This window comes from Notolepis coatsorum, assembly GCF_963971535.1.
Source record: "Notolepis coatsorum genome assembly, chromosome: 10".
Lineage (NCBI taxonomy): Eukaryota > Metazoa > Chordata > Actinopteri > Aulopiformes > Paralepididae > Notolepis > Notolepis coatsorum.
Window position 1 is genome coordinate 22,683,067 of NC_140174.1, and position 23,311 is coordinate 22,706,377.

The 23,311-nt window shown below is 44.1% G+C and overlaps 1 protein-coding gene across 1 annotated transcript in view; it reads right to left on the bottom strand.

Annotated features, from left to right (window-relative positions):
- snx29 (sorting nexin 29) overlaps nucleotides 1-23,311 on the bottom strand; it is a 396,887-nt gene that overhangs the window by 114,476 nt on the left and 259,100 nt on the right. Inside the window, exon 18 of the mRNA XM_084322960.1 lies at nucleotides 7,627-7,767. Within this exon, the coding sequence (XP_084179086.1) occupies nucleotides 7,627-7,767 (141 nt within the window). The remainder of the gene's footprint in view (nucleotides 1-7,626; nucleotides 7,768-23,311) is intronic.

The window sequence follows — 23,311 nt, forward strand, 5'->3', positions numbered from 1 at the left end:
GATCAGGTTTTCCGTATCCTGAGAGTTAAATCCGTAGGTTAGCGGAGAAGACTTATGACAGCTGTGTATCTGTGTGTGTGTGCCAGTGAATATGATGTGAGAAGAGTCTTTGGCATATAATAGAGTTAGTTCCAGCATGTCAATGAGGATGAAGATGAGAGTGAGTGTGTACTCGTGTGTGTGATGGTGTATGTCTGTGAGTATGTGTGTGAGTGTGTGTGTGTGTGTGTGTGTGTGTGTGTGTGTGTGTGTGTGTGTGTGTGTGTGTGTGTGTGTGTGTGTGTGTGAGTGTGTGTGTGTGTGTGATGGTGTATGTCTGTGAGTGTGAGTATGTGTGTGTGTGTGTGTGTGTGTGTGTGTGTGTGTGTGTGTGTGTGTGTGTGTGTGTGTGATGGTGTATGTCTGTGAGTGTGAGTATGTGTGTGTGTGTGTGTGTGTGTGTGTGTGTGTGTGTGTGTGTGTGTGTGTGTGTGTGTGTGTGTGTGTGTGTGTGTGTGTGTGTGTGTGTGTGTGTGTGTGTGTACATACATCTCTATTGCTACCTGATCTCCAGTGACAGGTTGTGCATTTCATCCGTACCAGAGCGCAGCAGACGTCCGGGGAAACACATTTAAAAAGCGTTTGAAGCTCCCTGCTCTCTCTCTCTCTCTGCTCTCTCTCTGCTCTCTCTCTCTCTCTCTCTCTCTCTCTCTCTCTCTCTCTCTCCCATATCAACTAGCACAACGCTAACATTAGCATCTCTCCATTATTAGTGTGTGTGTGTGCGTGTGTGTTAGGTTCAAATTGGATCTCAAATGGATCAGTAAAGTAGACTGTTGGTTAAAAAGAGAACAAACCACACTGTCCCACCTGCTAGCAAGACAGAAAGAGAGAGGGTGGATGACAAGAGAGGATGGATGACAAGAGAGGACGGATGACAAGAGAGGATGGATGACAAGAGAGGACGGATGACAAGAGAGGACGGATGACAAGAGAGGATGGATGACAAGAGAGGACGGATGACAAGAGAGGACGGATGACAAGAGAGGACGGATGACAAGAGAGGACGGATGACAAGAGAGGACGGATGACAAGAGAGGACGGATGACAAGAGAGGACGGATGACAAGAGAGGACGGATGACAAGAGAGGACGGATGACAAGAGAGGATGGATGACAAGAGAGGACGGATGACAAGAGAGGACGGATGACAAGAGAGGACGGATGACAAGAGAGGACGGATGACAAGAGAGGACGGATGACAAGAGAGGACGGATGACAAGAGAGGACGGATGACAAGAGAGGATGGATGACCGAGATAACGGGGGAACAGGGACGGACGTGGAGATGAGGGGTTATACTATTGACGACGGTGTTCATCATCCGCCTCTGTTATTTTAAAGGCCCCGTATTATGGGGGGAAATGGGTTTCTGTCGAGTCTTAAATTGGATTTAGCAGCGTGAAATTATATCAAGTGCTGAGAAAAACCTGAAAACGGAACGAAATATTGTTGTTGTGTGAAAGATATTTTATTCAGAGTAATGAAACCATTTCGGTGACAGGAACACCACCCATAAGATCCACAGACCAATTTGTAAATGTTTGTTTTTGTGCGTTAGTAACCGATCAGGAAAGGGAATAGTGACCTTGACGTTTGATATGTGCTACACCCACCAAAAGTAGCCTGTTGAATTCCAGGGATGTGATTTAGACCAATTGCATTGATGGGGCGAGGCCAGGTATGTTTCATAGATTACAGGGAATTATACTGTATAACATTGTTAAAGATATCTTTATTGGGGCGGCCTTAACACTTTGAGTGCCAGCGACGAGAATTCTCATTAGTTCATGCCAACCGTTGAGTGCCAACCGACGAGAAATCACGTTTTTAATCGTTATTTTTTTCCATAAATTTTTCATCAATCTAGCCTCACGTTACCAGTGGGGATCTGTCTGAGCTCGAACAGGGATAATACCGCCCCTATTGTCTCTCCGGATGGTATAGCACACAATTGGATTGGACTGAATGAAATGGATGGGGAAAAAAAGAGTCCGGATTCCACATTTTACTTGTCAGGCATGTAATCCGAGCCTATTGCGGTCATCACCCACCATCAGAACAGCGTGGAATATGTCTTTCGACCACCCAGCGTTGGATCAATAAACGCAATCGATATTTGGAATGGCGATCAGGAATTGGAATAATCTTTTTGGAGAACATCTGATCTGAGGTAAGGAATCTATTTTACCAGTCTTGGGATAATCAGAGCTGTTTTCACCTATATATCAACGTGTCCCATATGTGTATGTGGCTGTGAGTGTGTGCGCTGAGCAGGAAATAGATAATTAATTTTTCAGCCCGCTTCTATAGCGTGCATAAGTACACATATACTATCGATAATCTAGCGTTTATTTGAAAACGATTCATAAATAGGCCGAAAAATTACAACGTGTTTTGTGTATTACAGTAAACCGCGATTCCTGCAGAATATTAGTTTTTTCTGAAAGTTTAAAAAAACAAGCGTTTTTCAAAATGGTATAAAACGGAAATGAACCGATTAAAAAACAATCCGTTTCGACAATGTTGACTGCAAACAAGTCATTGATAAGCGACGGTCGTATTAGACACACCTGTATGAAATGGCGAATAAAGTAATCTGAATCTGACATAATTTAAGATATAGTTTATGCGTTCACAAATGTGAGCGGTCCGTCATTGAATAGAGAGTTGGCACTCAACAGGGTATCTAGCACTGGCACGGCTGGCACAGAAAGTGTTAAGTGTATCTATAAGAGGTCTATAAGCACTCGCCTACCAATGCAGAGACCAGGGTTCAATTCCTGGCAGCGGCATCTCCGGCTCGGCCCGTCATCCCTATCCCCCTTGACCATCGCTTGCGTTGGTCAGTTTCCTCAGCTAGTTCTTGGAGTTTCCTTGAGTTGGGCTCTACTGCAGTTGAAAGCAGTTGAAGAAATAGTGTCAGCAGCTCAATAAAGGTCACATCATCTGGTGGAGTTTTTCTCTCGAGGCACAGAATACGTTGATGTGTTTTTTAAAGTGTGATTATCACCCGTCCTCCTCACAACAGAGCCCTGCTGGTCTCTGACAAGAACAAGTTACAGGTTGAAAAAACCCTCAGCTCGGAACTAGGCAAAATCTGCATATGGCTCGCTGATAACAAACTATCATTACACATGGGCAAAACAGAGTCCATTCTCTTCGGTTCAAATAACAAACTCAGCAAGACCGACGGCTTCTCAGTTACAGTGGGTGACAATATTGTCACAAGGAAAGATGAAATTACCTACCTGGGCTCCATCCTAGAGGCTAATCTTTCCTGTGACAAAATGGCATCCAATGTAATAAAAAAAGTCAACCAACAAACTCGATTCTTGTACCGGATCTCCTCTCTGGTAAACAAGAACACCCTGAAGACTCTGGCAGGAGCACTCATACAAGGGTACTACGACTATGCTTGCACCTCATGGTACCAAAGCACCTCAAAGGCGCTAAAAACAAAATTACAAACATCTCAAAACAAACTGGTCAGACTACTGCTTGACCTTACTCCTAGAACCCACCTCACCCCTGCCCACTTTGACAACCTAGGATGGCTTAGAGTAGACGACAGAGTACAGCAACTTGCAATGGGCCTGGTCTACAAGATACACTACACGACCAAGGTACCCATGTACATGTCAAAATACTTCCCAAAGGTCAGTGAATACCATGATCACAACACCAGAGGGAGCTCCACAAATCATGTTAAACCCAGATTCGGCTCAAACAAGGGACTAAACACGTTTCGCAATTATGCCACATCAATGTGGAACGCCCTACCCAAAGTTGTAAAGGAATGTGAATCACTACCCACTTTCAAAAACACTCTCAAAGAACACCTACGGGAGACTGCAATTCGAAACTGGCCCATGTAAATGTCCTAACGCAACCCCCTCCAATGTACAGTAAATGACCAAGTATGGTTGTCAATATTCCAATGTACAGTTTTGCTTGTACAGTTGTACAGTGAACCCCCCCCCCCCACCCCTCCTGCCCCTTACACATCAGGGAGCAGAATCCAACTCCATGGTATGTTTTCATTCCTAAATCCGTCTCTTAGATTAGGTGTTTATAATCTCAGACGGCACTCAAGGGATCTGGTAAACAAGTATTTTATTAGAAATTTAGATAAAATAACTAACCTTATTGTCATGCACTTGTCCTAATATACTAACCTACACTGTAGCACTCAACACTTTGATGAACATTGTTACTCAGCTGATAGAGTTGTGCCCTTCCTGATGACTTGTCGTACAGAACTTGTAAGTCGCTTTGGATAAAAGCGTCAGCTAAATGACTAAATGTAAAAGTAGTACTGTATGTAATCAGAGAGTTTGAACATCTCAGATGACCACCCCGGACTCCAGATGCTCCAGAACTGCCAATCATCCGCTGATGGCGTAAAGTATTGATCAGCATTGTAGCCAACGAGTGTAAATTTCCAACGAATAAGGGAACTAGGTGATGAGCGAAAAGCAGAAGTGATTCAGACTTCAGAACACACGGCGGTGGATGAGGAAATGGATTTTGAAAAGCTTTTTTTTGTTGTTGTCGGTTTTACTCTGACGACTCTCAAAGACCCATTTCTGAATGGATTCTTATAGAATTTGGACCTGTACTACATAAGACTTCAGGAACCGCAGTGTTTTGCAGCTTATACCTCTATGCTGGAATATTGGAATATGGAATCTTGCCACCACTACAGAAAAATTTGAGTACACAAGTTCAAGTTCAACTCAAGTTCAGACCTCTGTTATTCTATTTCATTAGCACTAAAAGTGATTTTCCTTTTTTGCATTAGTAACTTCAGAATGTTATCTTTCAAAAGAGACCAGGCTCATGCATGTGCTATAAGTATAAAGCTAAGCTTTGCAAAAAAAGTATGCAGTCCTCAAGTTCAAGTAAAAAAAAAAATGCCACTTTTCTGGGTGAGGTTAATACCCTGCAGACACTCTGCAAAATGTCCCTGCCACATCGTCCATGAGTGAGTGACTGAGTGAGTGAGTGAGTAGGAGAGTGATCCAAATTCGCCACACACAAGACACTTGTACCCGGTAACTTTGCGACGGTGGACGATCACGAAACGGTTCCATTCCCGCCGCTCTGTCAGGTCCGGGGCTCTCGAGGTCGGCTCAGGTGAGAGGGGCCCGGCGTTCACATTGAACGTGTTAAAGAGAGAGAAAAACGACGGCAAGGTCTCTGGCTTTGAAGCTCGGGCCAGCCGGTTAACAAGGCAGCCGGTAACGAGCCAGCGGTGCCACAGGGATCCGGCGCCTGGACTCCTGGAGATGCTGGAAACCCATGATTCACACGGACCTCGCTGTCTAATTGGATTTTAGAGTCCCCTCCAGGACACAATGACTCTATCCATCTGGGGCTTTGACGGACACACCAACACGCGCACACACACACACACACATAAAACACACACTCAAGACACACACACACACACACGCAAACACACACACACAGAGAGAGGCACGCGCCAACAGCCGCTGTGCGACTCAGCTTTCGCTCCAGTTCCAGCTATGAAGCATCATGTCTTTGAAAGTGGGAAGGCAGTGTGCAGGTTTTGGCTATAGCAGCAGCTAAATCCCCCCCCCCCCCCCCTTCCTCCACCTCCCCCGGCCACAGAAAGCAGGCCAGGGCCAAATTATCTCCCCGAAGGTTGGCGAGAGATGGGGGAGAGCCACGTGAAAATGAGAGGAAGAGAGGAGAGAGGGATGAGAAGAAAGAGAAGATAGAGTTTGGGACGGAGGGGAGGGAGAGAGAGAGAGAGAGAGAGAGAGAGAGAGAGAGAGAGAGAGAGAGAGAGAGAGAGAGAGAGAGAGAGAGAGAGAGAGAGAGAGAGAGAGAGAGAGTGGATCATACGTATTGTGGCAGATATCATCCCTCGTCACGCGGTTACGTGGTGGTAGGGAGATACTATTGTCACAGGCAGAGGAGAGTTAGGTGAGGAGTTGATTATGACTGATGGAATACACCTGTGCACCACGTGATCACCCACATCCCACACACACACACACACACACAAGACACACACACACACGAGACACATAGCATAAAGCCCTAGGAGAGACAGAGAAGAGTTGAGTGGAGGTGAGGAAGGAGCAGAGTTCGTGGAGAGAGTGTGAGATACTGAGTTTGTGAGGTGAGAGGTAGTTTGAAGGAGAGGTTAGAGCGAGAAGGTGTTTGTGTTACTGGACCCTGGACTGGCTGAGATACCCTGAGTATTGAACATTCCCTTTTTGTACGAGAGCCTGGAACATGTTTTGACCCTGGACTGTAATTTGACCACTCTCTTGCCCATCGGACCTGTACTGGTGATCAATACATATTCTCGTTTATTGAAATTGTGCTTGTGTGGACATTGGAATTGTTTGTTTTGGTCCGTGTCGAGTCTGAACACCACAAGGCTCGTCACAGTATATACAGACCAGCGTTTCCGTTAGCCGGTAATTACCGGTATTTGACCGGCAAAATCTGTTGAAGTCCGACATATTTAATCTCTCCGGTCTTAATGTCCGGTGAAAATAATTCCCTGAGTCTAAGCACAATTTGATTATTTGAATTGTATTAAAATAGGCTAAAATTAAATAGCCTATGCGATGAACGAAACAATCATTACATTTGTTTCATCGTTGCTTCTAATAATGACAACGACGTTGTCAGCGAGAGCTTAGTGCTGGGTGTGCAAACTTTTGTGAAGCTGCAGAGCCGGAGCAGCAGCAGCAGCACAATGCAGTACTCCAGCAGTACTCCAATTCAGCCATTTTCAATTCAATGTTGGGTGGGGGGCGCTGCTGTGCGGTCCCCAGAAAAGAGCCAATAACAGCTGAATCTGCTGCTCTGCATCGACATACTCTCGCAAATAAGTCATTGGGAGGTGGAGAGAGAGAGAGTCGTCACGCAAACCCACGATAATGTTGCCGTCTCTCTCTGTCAAATTTCTCAGTTCTTCGCTTGATATAATTAATACAAATGTCCAATATAACGGAATTCGTTAGCTCATAAAAATGTGATTATAACAGACTGTTGTTTATTAATGTCGGGCGACTGCCCACAGACACCTATTTGATTTAAAGTCGGCAGCAGCACGAGTCTCGGGACTTATTTTATTTGGAATATAATGACTTTATATGCAAAAGTAGCCTAGTTTTAAGTAAAAATATTATAAATCTACATGCCTTGATGATGTCATTCTTTTGTTTTGTTGTCATTCTTTTGCCTATCAATTGTTTTTAAGCTCAATAAACTCTGACCGGAATTTCTCTCATTTGACCGGTAGATTGAAATCTACCGGACACTGAGGCCAGAAACAATTTTTTCTAACGGAAACCCTGATACAGACAGACAAGTAGGCAGGTCAGGTTGACAGATAGACAGACAGGCATGCACACAGACAACAAACACACAGACAGGTCAACAGACAGGTTAACAAACAGACAGACAGGTTAACAAACAGACAGACAGGTTAACATACAGACAGACAGACAGACAGACAGACAGGCAGGTAGGCAGACAGACACAGAGACACAGATACAGGATAACAGACACACACACAGGCCAACAGACATTCAGCCTACCTTGTTCCCTATGGCTTTCTTGGGTGGGAAGTTGAAGGTGTCCACCTGTGGATACTGAGTGCGCAGGTGGTTGTGGAGCGTCCGGAACTCTGTGTAGCGCCTGTATACGTTCCACTCGTTGTCTAGGATACGGATGTACACCTGTAGGTCAGGTAGGAAAACAACATCTCCATCAACAACAACACTCATAAAAGTCATCACTCTACTTCGTCACTCTCCTCCTACTCATCATCATCATCATCATCTTTGTCAACCTGATGATCGTCATCATCATCAAAAAACTGAAATGTTCAACAAAACCAAGGAGAACAAGAACAACAACGACATCAGGGGTTTTCTATTAGTAACACCGCACCATTGACTTTCTGTCTCCACTCACATTTACATTTACATTAGAGAGACTATTACACTTGTGCTCAAATTCAATAAGCTCTATCGGCTCTCCAGAGATAATTACAATGGGCCTCATTCGTGAAGCGATATAAGAACAGATTTCGTTCTTAACTAGCATTTCCTCTTATTTTGTTCTTACCTGGGATTCAGCAATGTTTTCTTATTGTTGCTTTTCTCTCAGGCAAGACCAAATTCTAAGAGTGGTCGAGAGCACTCTTACCCAGATAAGAAACTCTTACCCAGATGAGAAACATTTTAAAAAGCCTACTGTACCATTCATAATAATACATCAGATTTATATAGCGCTTTTCCTAATGCTCAAAGACACTTTACAAAACAAACAATATAATACAATACAGTTTTAGTAGATAAAATAAAAAATATATAAAATGGTGAGAGAGGAAGGAGTTCATGGGTTGAAAGCAAACCAAACCAAGGTCCAGGGTTCGATTCCCGCTTGGGGACCAGGTTTCCATGATGCCAGGTACCCAGGTGGGGTATCTCCCAGGCCTTTCTGTGTGGAGTTTGCATGTTCTCCCCGTGCTCGCAAGGGTTTCCCCCCCGATAAGATAAACCCAATGGAAAAACATGCACAACAACAGATCGCTAACGCTGTGGTGTCCTTGACGAAGACGGGCAGGAGCACTTGGATTGGTCCCCTGGCGCGGCCCTCGCCGACGCCTGTCTGCTCCCGGCTGCCCTTGGGGGGAAGGACGACGGGATGGGTTAATCGCAGAGACTAATCGCATCGGCGATCCTACAAAAGACAATGCATGCGTGTGTGTTCCGGTGTGTGTGTGTGCTAACCGTGTGTGCTAATCGCTAAAACGTTGAGGATAATTGCATGCCAATTAAAGACCTCTGAACAGGTCCTGCATTATATTGGTCAATTGCCCCCAAATACAGTACCCCCAAATACGACTTTATAAACCCAGAACTTTTCAATAATTATTATTATTATTATAACTTATTGCGTGCGTTCTGCTTCTGAAATGGATTATATATTGCTGTTAGAACAGTTAGATGCTGGCTGCCTAGGCCGTACGCATATTTACAACCTCTCCTCCCCTCTCTCCTCTCCTCTCTTCTCTGCTTCACACCTACAAGTTCTGAGCGCACTCTGCGTTTTAGCCACAGGGACCTTTCAGAGAGAGATGACAGGTGACAGATCCGGTAGGTTCATGACCGGTAGATGACCGGATCTGTCATCTCTCTCTGAAAGGAGAGAGCATAGGATCAGCGGCATATACTGTACATATCAGTATACTGCACAATTGGTTCTTGACAAGCGTGCAGTCGTTCAGTATTGACAACGCCTACTTTGCTGGAATGATTTATTTCGCACTATACAGTACGTATACGTATAAGTACAAGTATAAGTCTTTATTTGTCATCAGATTAACACACACACATATGCGATGAGTGACCCACAGGAACACACACACATGCACTGAGTCGCGAGTCGTGAGACGTGTGTGTGTCATTTTGAGATCAGTCGCAAATCGCTTCCTGTTGAATATATCAGACAGGGGTCAGATGCCGAACCACGGCTGTTTTACACACGCCTCATTCGCCTTATAAGGAGATGGCGGGCGTGTCTGTATGCAAATGAATTGAGCGTGAACGCGCATTTCAGTTTAAGAATGAGTGGGATTCATCATGCAAATCACCTGGGTACGCACAGATTTGGACATTAAGAACGGCTTGATGAATGTGGCGGTGGCTTTTCTTATTGTTCTCTTAACAGACAGGTAAGCAAGAATATAAGAAAAATAATAAGAGAGTATTGTTGAATGAGGCCCATTACGAGTAAATAAGAGGAGGTTGAGACTTGAGAACTGTCTACCACACACACACACACACACACACACACACACACACACACACACACACACACACACACACACACACACACACACACACACACACACACACACACACACACACACACACACACACACACACACACACACACACACACTAAATAGATAGATAGATAGATTTATAGATAGATAGATAGATAGATAGATATATAGATAGATAGATAGATAGATAGATAGATAGATAGATAGATAGATAGATAGATAGATAGATAGATAGATAGATAGATAGATAGATAGATAGATAGATAGATAGATAGATGCTTTGTTCAGACACAAGATAGTGAGTGTGGGGAGGAAGAGAAGAGGAGACTATAGAAAACAGAGAGCGAAAGAAGAGAAAGAAGAAAGAGATGTGAAAAACAGGCCTTTATTAGACGACAGTCAGGTCCATAGAAGATTTAATAAATAATATAAACATTTTAAACAGACCAGAATTGCATCATCCTGCCTTTTCTCCACAACAAAGACAAACACAACAAACAAACCCTCAGAGGAAAAAGAAAAGCCAAGAGACAATGTGTCATTATATTGTGTACAGCAGAGAGAGGCAGCACCCAGGCCACCCAACAGTCTGTAATAAACACACGCCGAGGCAAAGCCTCCACCTAGCCTCCACCTGGCCTCCACCTAGCCTCCACCTGGCCTCCACCTGGCCTCCACCTGGCCTCCACCTGGCCTCCACCTAGCCTCCACCTGGCCTCCACCTGGCCTCCACCTGGCCTCCACCTGGCCTCCACCTGGCCTCCACCTAGCCTCCACCTGGCCTCCACCTGGCCTCCACCTGGCCTCCACCTGGCCTCCACCTGGCCTCCGCCTCTACCACCTCAGGAGACAGAAAGAATTTGGCATGGGGCCACACATCCTGAGGGCCTTCTACAGAGGCACCACGGAGAGTATACTGACGCGATGCACCACCACTGGAAACGCCAACCAGAATGACCACCGAGCACTGGAGAGAGTGGTGTGAACGGCCGAAAAGATCTGTGGATGCAAGCCACCCACCATAGACAGTATATTCATCACCGCCTACCTGGAAGAGGTAGAGAACCTGTCACAGTGGTGTCAGGAGAACTGCCTCTCCCTGAACGTCAGCAAAACAAAAGAGATGATTGTGGACTTCAGGAGGTCGGGGGTCAAGGACTACAGCCCCCTCAGCATCGACGGGGCACCAGTTGAGAGAGTGAACAGTTTCAAGTACCTCGGAGCCCACATATCCGAGGACTTGACATGGACCACACACATTGACAGTGTTGTGAAGAAGGCACGACAACGCCTCTACTTCCTCAGGCGCCTAAGGAAGTTCCAAGTCAGTCAGAAGATCCTTAGGAACTTCTACTCATGTACAATAGAGAGCATCCTGACCGGCAACATCACCTCCTGGTTTGGGAATAGCACTGCACAAGACCGTAGCAGACTACAAAGAGTGACACGTTCAGCCGAACGCACAATTAGAGGGGGGCTTCCCACCCTCCAGAACATTTACAACAAGCGGTGCAAGGGGAAGGCTAAGAGAATTATTAAGGACTCGAGCCACCCGAACAACTGCCTCTTTGAACTGCTGCCGTCAGGCAAGCGATACCGGAGTCTTATGGCGAGCACAGAAAGACTCAGAAGGAGCTTCTATCCCCAGGCCATCAGGCTGCTAAACGAACAATAATCGCTAAACGAACAATAATCACTATGCAACAACCATCAAATGCACACAGCACACACACCCACACGCACACACACACTCACTCAAACAAACAACACACTGCAGCACCCACTCTCCACACTTTAGATCACACAAACACACTTACACTTTATATTTATTGATAAAGGATTTGCACTACAACTCGTACACCTACTGTGAATTGTACCTAAACTGCACCTCGTCCATTTATGCCTTGCACTATATAGTATTGTATATTAGTACACTGCACAGTATTGTATATTGTATGGTAACTACGTCTACGAACATTGTACATATGTCTAAACTGAACACTGTGACCTCTTTTTTTTCTTCTAATTTTTACTATGTTTTTATTTCATACTTATCTTGTCATGCACAGTCTCTGGAGCGCAACAGTAAGAAGCATTTTGTACAAAAGTATTCTGTACTTCTGTATGACAACTATTAAAGAAACTTGAAACTTGAACTTGAACCGAGCGGTGCGTCAGCAAGGCACACAGGATCCTGAAAGACCCCTGCCACCCAAAGCACAAACTGTTTGAGCTCATGCCGTCTGGCAGACGCCGGTACCAGTCCCAGGTCCATATCCAAGAGAACATTGACCAGTTACTTCCAACGGGCAAACAGACTACTGATGGAAAGACTCGACTTGCACATCACACAAGCACACCTAGTACACACACACACTGCTGCTACTTACACTGTATTAATAATACATTTTTATATTTCATCCACTGTTTCTTTTACCTTGTATTGTATAGATCTTGTGTATTATTTGTTGTCTACCAAAATACTACGGTTGAGGAGCCGGGAAAAACAAGCATCTCAAGTTTTTCTGAATGTATGTACATTTAAAAAAGCTGTGACAATAAAATAATCGGAATCTGAATGTAGTTTGAGATGTAGTGTTTCGCTTGTAGTGTTGCACTTATATAACACACCTCTACAGAGTAAATGTGAATATAAACTCCCTTCAACACAGTGCCGTAACCTTGCAGAACGAGCCTCCAGCATGACAGTGTATCAGCCTTAGCTGATGAGATGAGAGCTGACAAATGGGCTTTAATGGCCTGGAAGCTCATCAACTCTGCACACTGGCCTGAATATATTAATATATGGCCCTGCAGTAAAAAAAAAAAAAAAAAAAAAAGGTGCTCACTTGATTCAGTGTGTGTGTGTGTGTGTGTGTGTGTGTGTGTGTGTGTGTGTGTGTGTGTGTGTGTGGTGTGTGTGTGCGTGCGTGCGTGCGTGCATGCGTGCGTGCGCTGCTGCCCATCTCATTGTTGATCAAAGCGAAGGATGAAACAGAGAGAGAAGGGGGGGTAGAGAAATAAATACAGTACACACATATATATATATATATATATATAGTTCAAGTTCTTTAATAGTTGTCATACAGAAGTACAGAATACTTTCATACAAAATGCTTCTTACTGTTACGCTCCAGAGACTGTGCTAGACAAGATAGTATCAAATAACATAATAACATAATATAGCATGAATTTAGAAGAAGAATGAGGTCACAGTTGTTCGGTATAGACATATGTACAATGTTCTGAGTTACCATATAATATACAATACACAATACTATGCAGTGTACTAATGTACAGTACTATCTAGTGCAAAGCAGAAATGGGATGAGGTACAATTTTAGGTACAATTTACAGTAAGGTGTACGAGTTGTAGTGCAATCCTTCATCCATAAATATAAAGTGTGGGGAGTGGGTGCTACAGTGTGTTTGTTTAAAGTGGGTGTGTGCTATAAAGTGTGTGTAGTGGGTGCTACAGTGTGTTTGTTTAAAGTGAGTGTGTGCGTGTGGATGTGTGTGCTATGTGTGTTTGGTGGTTGTTGTTGTGTAGTGTTCATTCATTGTTCGTTTAGCAGCCTGATGGCCTGGGGATAGAAGCTACTTCTGAGTCTTTCTGTGCTCGCCTTGAGACTCCTGTGTCGCTTGCCTGACGGCAGCAGTTCAAAGAGGCAGTTGTTCGGGTGAAGATGGCGCCGCTATGTCCGGCCGCCTGTCTGTGCGCTCCGTCAACTTGAACTTAAAGAACTTGAACTTGAACTATAATTATATACAGTATATTAGGGCTGTCCCCGACTAAGGATTTAAATAAAAAATATTTAAAAAAAATATATATATTATACTTTATTTTTTATTAGTCGACTCATAGTCGACTAATAAAAAATAAAGTATAATATATATATTTTTTTTAAATATTTTTTATTTTTTTTTATTCCATTTGGGCTGTGGGGGGTGCTTAATGTCTGAAGGAGTAGACGGAAGGCTTCTTGTCCTCTGCAAAAGCATGCAATTGGTCCACTGATGGATACGTAAGGGATAATGTATAGCTACGAGGTCATTGTCGCAAAATAATTGACCGACACGGAGTTTAAAATACCGAGCCGCTTCGGCGAGGTGTTTTAAACGTCAGTGAAGGTCAATTATTTTGCGACAATGACACGAGTATAGCTATACATTATCCCGCTTATTACATGGCTAACTTACTAACAATATACCTAATTCATTTTACATCGACTCGCAACACTGGTTCTGGCTGCGTTCTGGCTCCGCTCGTCGCTCCGCCCCCTGTCATCGCCGGCAGCAGAACACCGGCAGTGTCTAATTGCACTGAAACAGTGTGTGTCAGTGGGCTTGATTGCGAACAGCTGCGCACTGCGGTCATTATTGTCCCACAGCGGTCATTATTGAAAAATAATGACCGCTGTCGGGGGGCTATTGACCAATCACAAGCAAGCATTTCGGCGAATGTGAAAACGCCATGTAATAAATCTTGATATTTGTCTAGTCTAGTGTGTTCATTAGATGGGTGAAATCCTCTTTCAGTGCCTCTGTGCCTGTTTTCGTAGGCAGTTAGCCTCTGGTATGCGTGCCATTAGCGTTAGCCATGCTTCTAGGCCTCTTTTCTTTTGGAAAGAATGATACAAAAATTATAATAATAATAATTTATAAAAATATATATTTTTTTCTTTTTTCTTCTTCGACTAAGAGGTTGGCAGTCGACTACGGCTCCTTTCGACCGATTAGTAGACTAATCGACTAATAGGGGTCAGCCCTACAGTATATATATATATATATGCTCGATATTGGCTTTTTTACCGATACGATATACCGATATTGTCCAACTCTTAATTTCCGATACCGATATCAACCGATATCAACCGATACCAATATATGCAGGGTTCCCCCCCCCCCCCCCCCCCCCCCCCCAAATTGAATAATTTCAGGTAATTAACATTACATATCTCTTGTTGTGGAATTAACACAACAATATGCATACTTTTGACAATAAATAAAATGAGAATTTGTTCTTACTAGCTTGCCTGGGTAAATAAAGGTTATAGAAATGTAAAAAAAATAAAAAAATAAAAAGAATTTGAAAACAGATACCGATATTTTCCGATATCACATTTTAATGCCGATATCGGCCGATAATATCGGTAGGCCGATAATATCGGACATCCCTAATATAAATATATATGAGAGAAAGCGAGAGAGAGTGAGATGGACACCAGTACCCAGGAGACTCCTGTAGGATACTCGCACTATAGACACACGTTCACCCACTAGCCTAAAACAGCTCCATCACACTGTGTGATGATGATACGTCGTCGTCTGCACTTCGCCAACGCTTACAGTGATTCCTCGCGCGGCGTCACAGGCGATAACTTCATGCACCTCAGACCGTTCCCGTTACCATACTTATTTATGGAAACACGTCACCGTCAACGCGCAGATAGAGAGGCTTTCGCCACATTAATCAGACAATTATTAAGTCGTTCATTATCGCTTCCTGATGTCTGGGCAGCAGTATTTTGAGAGGCGGCGCTCTGTGTTTGTTCTTTGTGTCGTGTTTTTGTAGCTACCGGGACGTCAAGTTCAAGTTTGTTTGTATTTGTCACGTATAAAGTACATGTACATTACAGTGAAATGCTTGGTTCTGTATGAGCCCCCTGAGAATGTGCTTCATACAGTAAAAAAAAATTAAAAGAGGAATAAAGTCCCAACACTATACAAATATACAATATAGAATAGAATAGAATAGACTTTTAATTGTCATTGCACAGTATACAACGAAATTTCAGAAATATACAAACTAAAGTACAACCTAAGTACAATGAAAGTACAATGAAGTAAAGATGCAGACAATGAGGTACAAAAATGCAAACTTTTAAAAGATATTTTTTATAAATTGGAGGGTCGGGCTTGGAGGCAGAACTCAACACTTTGATGGGCCGTCCGATCCTTAAGTGGTTCAGCCTCTACAGCTAGCATGGCCTCTACTGCTAGCACAGCCTCTACAGCTAGCATGGCCTCTATTGCTAGCACAGCATCTACAGCTAACATGGCCTCTATTGCTAGCACAGCCTCTACAGCTAACATGGCCTCTACTGCTAGCACAGCCTCTACAGCTAGCATGGCCTCTATTGCTAGCACAGCATCTACAGCTAACATGGCCTCTATTGCTAGCACAGCCTCTACAGCTAACATGGCCTCTACTGCTAGCACAGCCTCTACAGCTAGCATGGCCTCTATTGCTAGCACAGCATCTACAGCTAACATGGCCTCTATTGCTAGCACAGCCTCTACAGCTAACATGGCCTCTACTGCTAGCACAGCCTCTACAGCTAGCATGGCCTCTATTGCTAGCACAGCATCTACAGCTAACATGGCCTCTACTGCTAGCACAGCCTCTACAGCTAGCATGGCCTCTATTGCTAGCACAGCCTCTACAGCTAGCATGGCCTCTACTGCTAGCACAGCCTCTACAGCTAGCATGGCCTCTATTGCTAGCACAGCATCTACAGCTAACATGGCCTCTACTGCTAGCACAGCCTCTACAGCTAGCATGGCCTCTATTGCTAGCACAGCCTCTACAGCTAACATGGCCTCTACTGCTAGCACAGCCTCTACAGCTAGCATGGCCTCTATTGCTAGCACAGCATCTACAGCTAACATGGCCTCTACTGCTAGCACAGCCTCTACAGCTAGCATGGCCTCTACTGCTAGCACAGCCTCTACAGCTAACATGGCCTCTACTGCTAGCACAGCCTCTACAGCTAGCATGGCCTCTATTGCTAGCACAGCCTCTACAGCTAACATGGCTTCTACTGCTAGCACAGCCTCTACAGCTAGCATGACCTCTACTGCTAGCATGGCCCCTACTGCTAGCACAACCTCTACAGCTAGCATAGCCTCTACTGCTAACATGGCCTCTACTGCTAGCACAGCCTCTACAGCTAACATGGCCTCTACTGCTAGCACAGCCTCTACAGCTAACATGGCCTCTACAGCTAGCATGGCCTCTACTGCTAGCACGGCCTCTACAGCTAACATGGCCTCTACTGCTAGCATAGCCTCTACTGCTAACATGGCCTCTACTGCTAGCACAGCCTCTACTGCTAACATGGCCTCTACTGCTAGCATAGCCTCTACTGCTAGCACAGCCTCTACAGCTAACATGGCCTCTACAGCTAACATGGCCTCTACTGCTAGCACAGCCTCTACAGCTAACATGGCCTCTACAGCTAGCATGGCCTCTACTGCTAGCACAGCCTCTACAGCTAACATGGCCTCTACAGCTAGCATGGCCTCTACTGCTAGCACAGCCTCTACAGCTAACATGGCCTCTACAGCTAGCATGGCCTCTACTGCTAGCATAGCCTCTACTGCTAACATGGCCTCTACTGCTAGCACAGCCTCTACTGCTAACATGGCCTCTACTGCTAGCATAGCCTCTACTGCTAGCATGGCCTCTACTGCTAGCACAGCCTCTACAGCTAACATGGCCTCTACTGCTAGCACAGCCTCTACAGCTAACATGGCCTCTACAGCTAGCATGGCCTCTACTGCTAGCACAGCCTCTACAGCTAACATGGCCTCTACTGCTAGCACATCCTCTACAGCTAACATGGCCTCTACAGCTAGCACAGCCTCTACAGCTAGCATGGCCTCTATTGCTAGCACAGCCTCTACAGCTAACATGGCCTCTACAGCTAGCATGGCCTCTACTGCTAGCACAGCCTCTACAGCTAACATGGCCTCTACAGCTAGCATGGCCTCTACTGCTAGCACAGCCTCTACAGCTAACATGGCCTCTACAGCTAGCATGGCCTCTACTGCTAGCACAGCCTCTACAGCTAACATGGCCTCTACAGCTAGCACAGCCTCTACAGCTAACATGGCCTCTACTGCTAGCACAACCTCTACAGCTAGCATGGCCCCTACAGTTAGCAGGGCCTCTACTGTGGAGCTCCTCACTCCTGTCCCTGTGGAGCTCCTCACTCCTGTCTCTGTGGAGCTCCTCACTCCTGTCCCTGTGGAGCTCCTCACTCCTGTCCCTGTGGAGCTCCTCACTCCTGTCTCTGTGGAGCTCCTCACTCCTGTCCCTGTGGAGCTCCTCACTCCTGTCTCTGTGGAGCTCCCCACTCCTGTATCTGTGGAGCTCCTCACTCCTGTCTCTGTGGAGCTCCTCACTCCTGTCCCTGTGGAGCTCCTCACTCCTGTCTCTGTGGAGCTCCTCACTCCTGTCTCGTGGAGCTCCTCACTCCTGTCTCTGTGGAGCTCCTCACTCCTGTCTCTGTGGAGCTCCCCACTCATGTCTCTGTGGAGCTCCTCACTCCTGTCTCTGTGGAGCTCCTCACTCCTGTCCCTGTGGAGCTCCCCACTCCTGTCTCTGTGGAGCTCCTCACTCCTGTCTCTGTGGAGCTCCTCACTCCTGTCCCTGTGGAGCTCTCGTCCCAGAGGAGCTTCCCACTCCTCCTTCCGGGGAGCACCTGGCTTCTGCCCCTGCTCCCGGAGAGCCCACTGAACCTCTGCAAGACCACCTCAAACTAAATGTTGAAACTTTTGGGGGAGTAGGCGGGACAGGTTGTCCCTAGTTGATGCAGATGTGAACTGAATGTTTATATGCCTAAAAATATTAATGAAAAAAAAGACCACCTCAAACTAACCGCTCCAGGATTCACTCGGAGGCAGAACCAAGACCACCTCAAACTAACCGCTCCAGGATTCACTCGGAGGCAGAACCAAGACCACCTCAAACTAACCGCTCCAGGATTCACTCGGAGGCAGAACCAAGACCACCTCAAACTAACCGCTCCAGGATTCACTCGGAGGCAGAACCAAGACCATCTCAAACTAACCGCTCCAGGATTCACTCGGAGGCAGAACCAAGACCACCTCAAACTAACCGCTCCAGGATTCACTCGGAGGCAGAACCAAGACCACCTCAAACTAACCTCTCCAGGATTCACTCGGAGGCAGAACCAAGACCACCTCAAACTAACCGCTCCAGGATTCACTCGGAGGCAGAACCAAGACCACCTCAAACTAACCGCTCCAGGATTCACTCGGAGGCAGAACCAAGACCACCTCAAACTAACCGCTCCAGGATTCACTTGGAGGCTGAACTCAACACACATTGTTACTCAGCTGATAGAGTTGTGCCCTTCCTGATGACTTGTCGTACAGAACTTGTAAGTCGCTTTGGATAAAAGTGTCAGCTAAATGACTAAATGGAAATGGAAATGAGACGAGGTGTCACATTAATGTAGATCATGTGACACTAACATGACTAAATAAGTAATGCAATGTCATTGACTACAAACGACGACACAAAATGTCGTTTACAAAATAAAATCTTGCCGAAATCTCTCTTCATTTTAAGACGAGACAAAATAATTATGTTTAGAATAATTCATGTTATTATTAGTGCATTTCCGTTTCCTGTGTGCAGCGCAAGCGATTTGATTCATTTCCTCACTTGCGTTACAATTAGGGATGTTCGATATTGGCTTTTTTACCGATACCAATATACCGATATTGTCCAACTCTTAATTTCCGATACCGATATCAACCGATACCGATATATGCAGGGTTCTCCCCCCCCCCCCCCCCCCCCCAAAAAAACTGAATAATTTCAGGTAATTAACATTACATATCTCTTGTTGTGGAATTAACACAACATTATGCATACTTTTGACAATAAATTAAATCAGAATTTGTTCTTACTTGCTTGCCTGGGTAAATAAAGGTAAAATAAATGTTTAAAAAATAAAAAGATAATTTTTTTGTTTTATTAAAACCGATACCGATAATTTCCTATATCACATTTTAATGCCAATATTGGTAGGCCGATAATATCGGACATCCCTAGTTACAATGTATTAAATTTTGTTCGTATCCAGCATTCTAGATAGCAGTAACTGCACACGGCATGGGTTTAATGGAACAATGGCAGGGCAACAGGTGAATGAATGAATGAATGAATGAATGAATGAATGAATGAATGAAAACTTTATTTAACAGATTGCAGAATGGGTACAATACAGTACGGCTCAATACACACAATTGTTAAGGGGATGCAGACCAGAGAAAGACGTTTGTCTTGTTTAGGGTCCCCCATTTTCAATTCATAGTGACATTTATGACATACACAGCATCAATAATAACATAGAACACATTAAATAGCTTACATACGTCTAACCAGCTAGCACTAACGTGAGCTTGTTTTTGTTTATAAAAAGCTCACGCCAATTTATGAGGCTGTAACTGAGTGGCAAGACTAAACAAAAAAGATACTAAACAAAGACTAAAATGCTCAGACCTGTAGTTGACTAAAACTGACTAAACTAAAAATAAATGAAGGTGACTAAATATGATGAACACGAAAAAGAGCATTTGACACATGACTAAGACTAAAACTAAAATTAAAACGAAATTAACACTGGTGTGAATGCGCCCCTAAATATATTACAGTGCATTGCTTTTTGGAGCATGATACCCCAAACTTTTTGATGCATAACCCCTAAAAACAGAGGAACGCCTTTCCACGACGACCCCCAACATGGTCAAACGTAAACAGAATAGTAATAATTATCTGCAAAAAGCATCTGTACCAAGAATTATAAACATGATGATGAATTTGTGTGTCATTTTGTGACCCCCCCCCCCAAAATAAGAATCCCCCTGCTATAGAGACTCAGGTTGTGTACATCTTATTTTAAAATGTCAAATTGGGGTTGTCATAGTTTTCCCGCCTCTCTGAACACCAGAAATGTCACCGTAAGTAATTTCATCTGATTGCAAATTAAATTACATTGATCTTCAACAGGGATGAAAAATTGCAGCATGAAAACTGCACTCTGAGACAAATAGGCTTTTTTTCTACGATTGTTCAATGAAGCAGAACTGTACTGTTGACACTGTGTTTAACAAAATGGATGTAATAGTTTGTTCTATTGTAAAAGGGTGTAATTGACCTCAAGCCCTGCCCTCTTTAATTGATCATCCAAGAGAAAGGCCCGTAGGAAATGTGCAGTGTGGCTATAATCTGGCATATTTACATGAAAATGGTAATTAATTATATATTGTAGCCATATTTTCACAAAATTCGCCTAAAAGTATACATCCAAGTAAATGGAAGATTGCTCCATTTCTACAAAGACCATTTGCATGTTCTTGATATCTAGGGACATCTATGGACCTCAGGGAATGTATTACAAGTGTCCAAAATATTGTGTCTGTCACTATGCTTGAGTAAATTGTAATGAACCAAAAGGAGAACATAAATTATTATAATTATTAATCTTTCCCATTTTTGACGGTGAATACCACCATGCTAACATTGATCAAAAGTGAAGCTCATTCAGCACCTTCTTGAGATCAAGTGTACTAAAAATCTAAGCAAATGAACAAAGGGCAGATGATTTACAGGTTTTTTTGTAGATACAGTATTGAATTTTGCCATCTGGACACATGTAATTTGAAATATGAATATAGAATATATATATATATATATATAGAATATCAGGCCTATAAGTCATACATCTATGGATCGGCCCAAATCTCTTCCTTCCAATGACGGAGTTAAATCTGGATTTAGTACCACCAGGCGCCCGTTACAGGGCAGCAAATAGTTTTATTAAATCTACTGTAAGTACAGTTACTTTTGTATAATGTCCATAGCTCCACCATTTTTTGCCGGATTGCGATGCGTTTTGTTCCTAGACGTTCACAGAAAGGTAAAGAAACAATATACGTTGTATTTTATGGCAATAATGTTGAGGTTTGTTCGACCCGTGAGATATAAACATGAAAATCACGTCAATATTTCTAAGAGAAAAATGGTTGGAGCTGGGTAGTGTAGTTTAATGAAATTTAGACGTCCATCGAAAGCCGAAAGTCTCCTCTTTCTTAGGACTAAAAAGATTTCATGACGACTTCCTTTATTTGCGTCTAAATTGTCAGTTTTCCGGTGCAATGCACAGATATTTTTATAAGCTCATATTTCGATAATAACACTTAAAATCATTGGTAAACAAACGTAGTGCTGAAAATATAAACTTTGACTGCAGTTCTGATAGAGTTAGGGTCCTTACTCTTGGCTACATTTGAAAAAGAAACTGTATTGATCTATTTGTGACGTGAAATAAATCTCGGCCGATCAGGCTTAACCCATTCCCCGCCAAAAACACTATGCAACAACCATCAAATGCACACAGCACACACATCCACACGCACACACTCACTTTAAACAAACAACACACTGCAGCACCCACTCTCCACACTTTAGATCACCTAAACACACTTTATATTTATTGGTAAAGGATTTGCACTACAACTCGTACACCTTACTGTAAATTGTACCTAAATTGTACCTCATCCCATTTCTGCTTTGCACTATATAGTATTGTATATTAGTATATTGCATAGTATATTGTATATTGTATGGTAACTCTAAAATAACGACTTTATTTTATTTCATACTTATCTTGTCTAGCACAGTCTCTGGAGCGTAACAGTAAGAAGCATTTTGTATAAAAGTATTCTGTACTTCTGTATGACAACTATTAAAGAAACTTGAAACTTGAGATAACGTAGCTAACGCTAGGTTAGCTAACGCTAGTTAGCTGTCCCTGCCTTTAGCTAAGATACTAGCGACATAGCTATAATAATAATAATAATTAATTTAATTTATATAGCGCTTCTCAATAACCCGAAGTCGCTGACAATAGTCAGGAGCAAGAGTACAAACAAAGAAACAAAAGCAAAGAAACAAAAACAAAGACACAACAAAGAAACTAAAACAAAAGGAACATGAGACCATGGGGGGAACAGGGAAGACAGCATGATAGCACAAAAAAGACTGGAGACAGACATCAATCAGGTTGGAGGGGGGGGTTATGGGTGGGGGGGGTTGAAGGCAAGGGAGAACAAGTGGGTTTTGAGGCGAGCTTTGAAGGTGGAGAGTGTAGGGGAGTCTCTGATGGACTGGGGGAGGGAGTTCCAGAGTCGGGGTGCAGTACGAGAGAAGGCCCGATCTCCAAAAGTTTTTAAGCTTGGATGTCGGGACAGTGAGGGAGGCAGTGGAGGAGGACCGGAGGGAACGGGTGGGAAGAAGGAGATCAGTCAGGTAGGGGGGGACCAGGCTGTGGAGGGCTTTGAAGGTGAGGAGTAGTGTTTTAAAGTGTATGCAGTGTTTGATCGGGAGGGAGTGGAGGACAGGAGTGATGTGTTCGCGGGACCGGGTGTTAGTGAGGAGGCGGGCGGCTGAATTTTGGACCATTTGCAGTTTATGGAGGGAGCGGGAGGTGATACCAGTGAGGAGGGAGTTGCAGTAGTCCAGGCGGGAGGAGATGAAGGCGTGAATGAGGGATTCAGCAGCAGGGGGGGAGAAGCAGTGACGGATTTTTGCAATGTTGCGGAGGTGA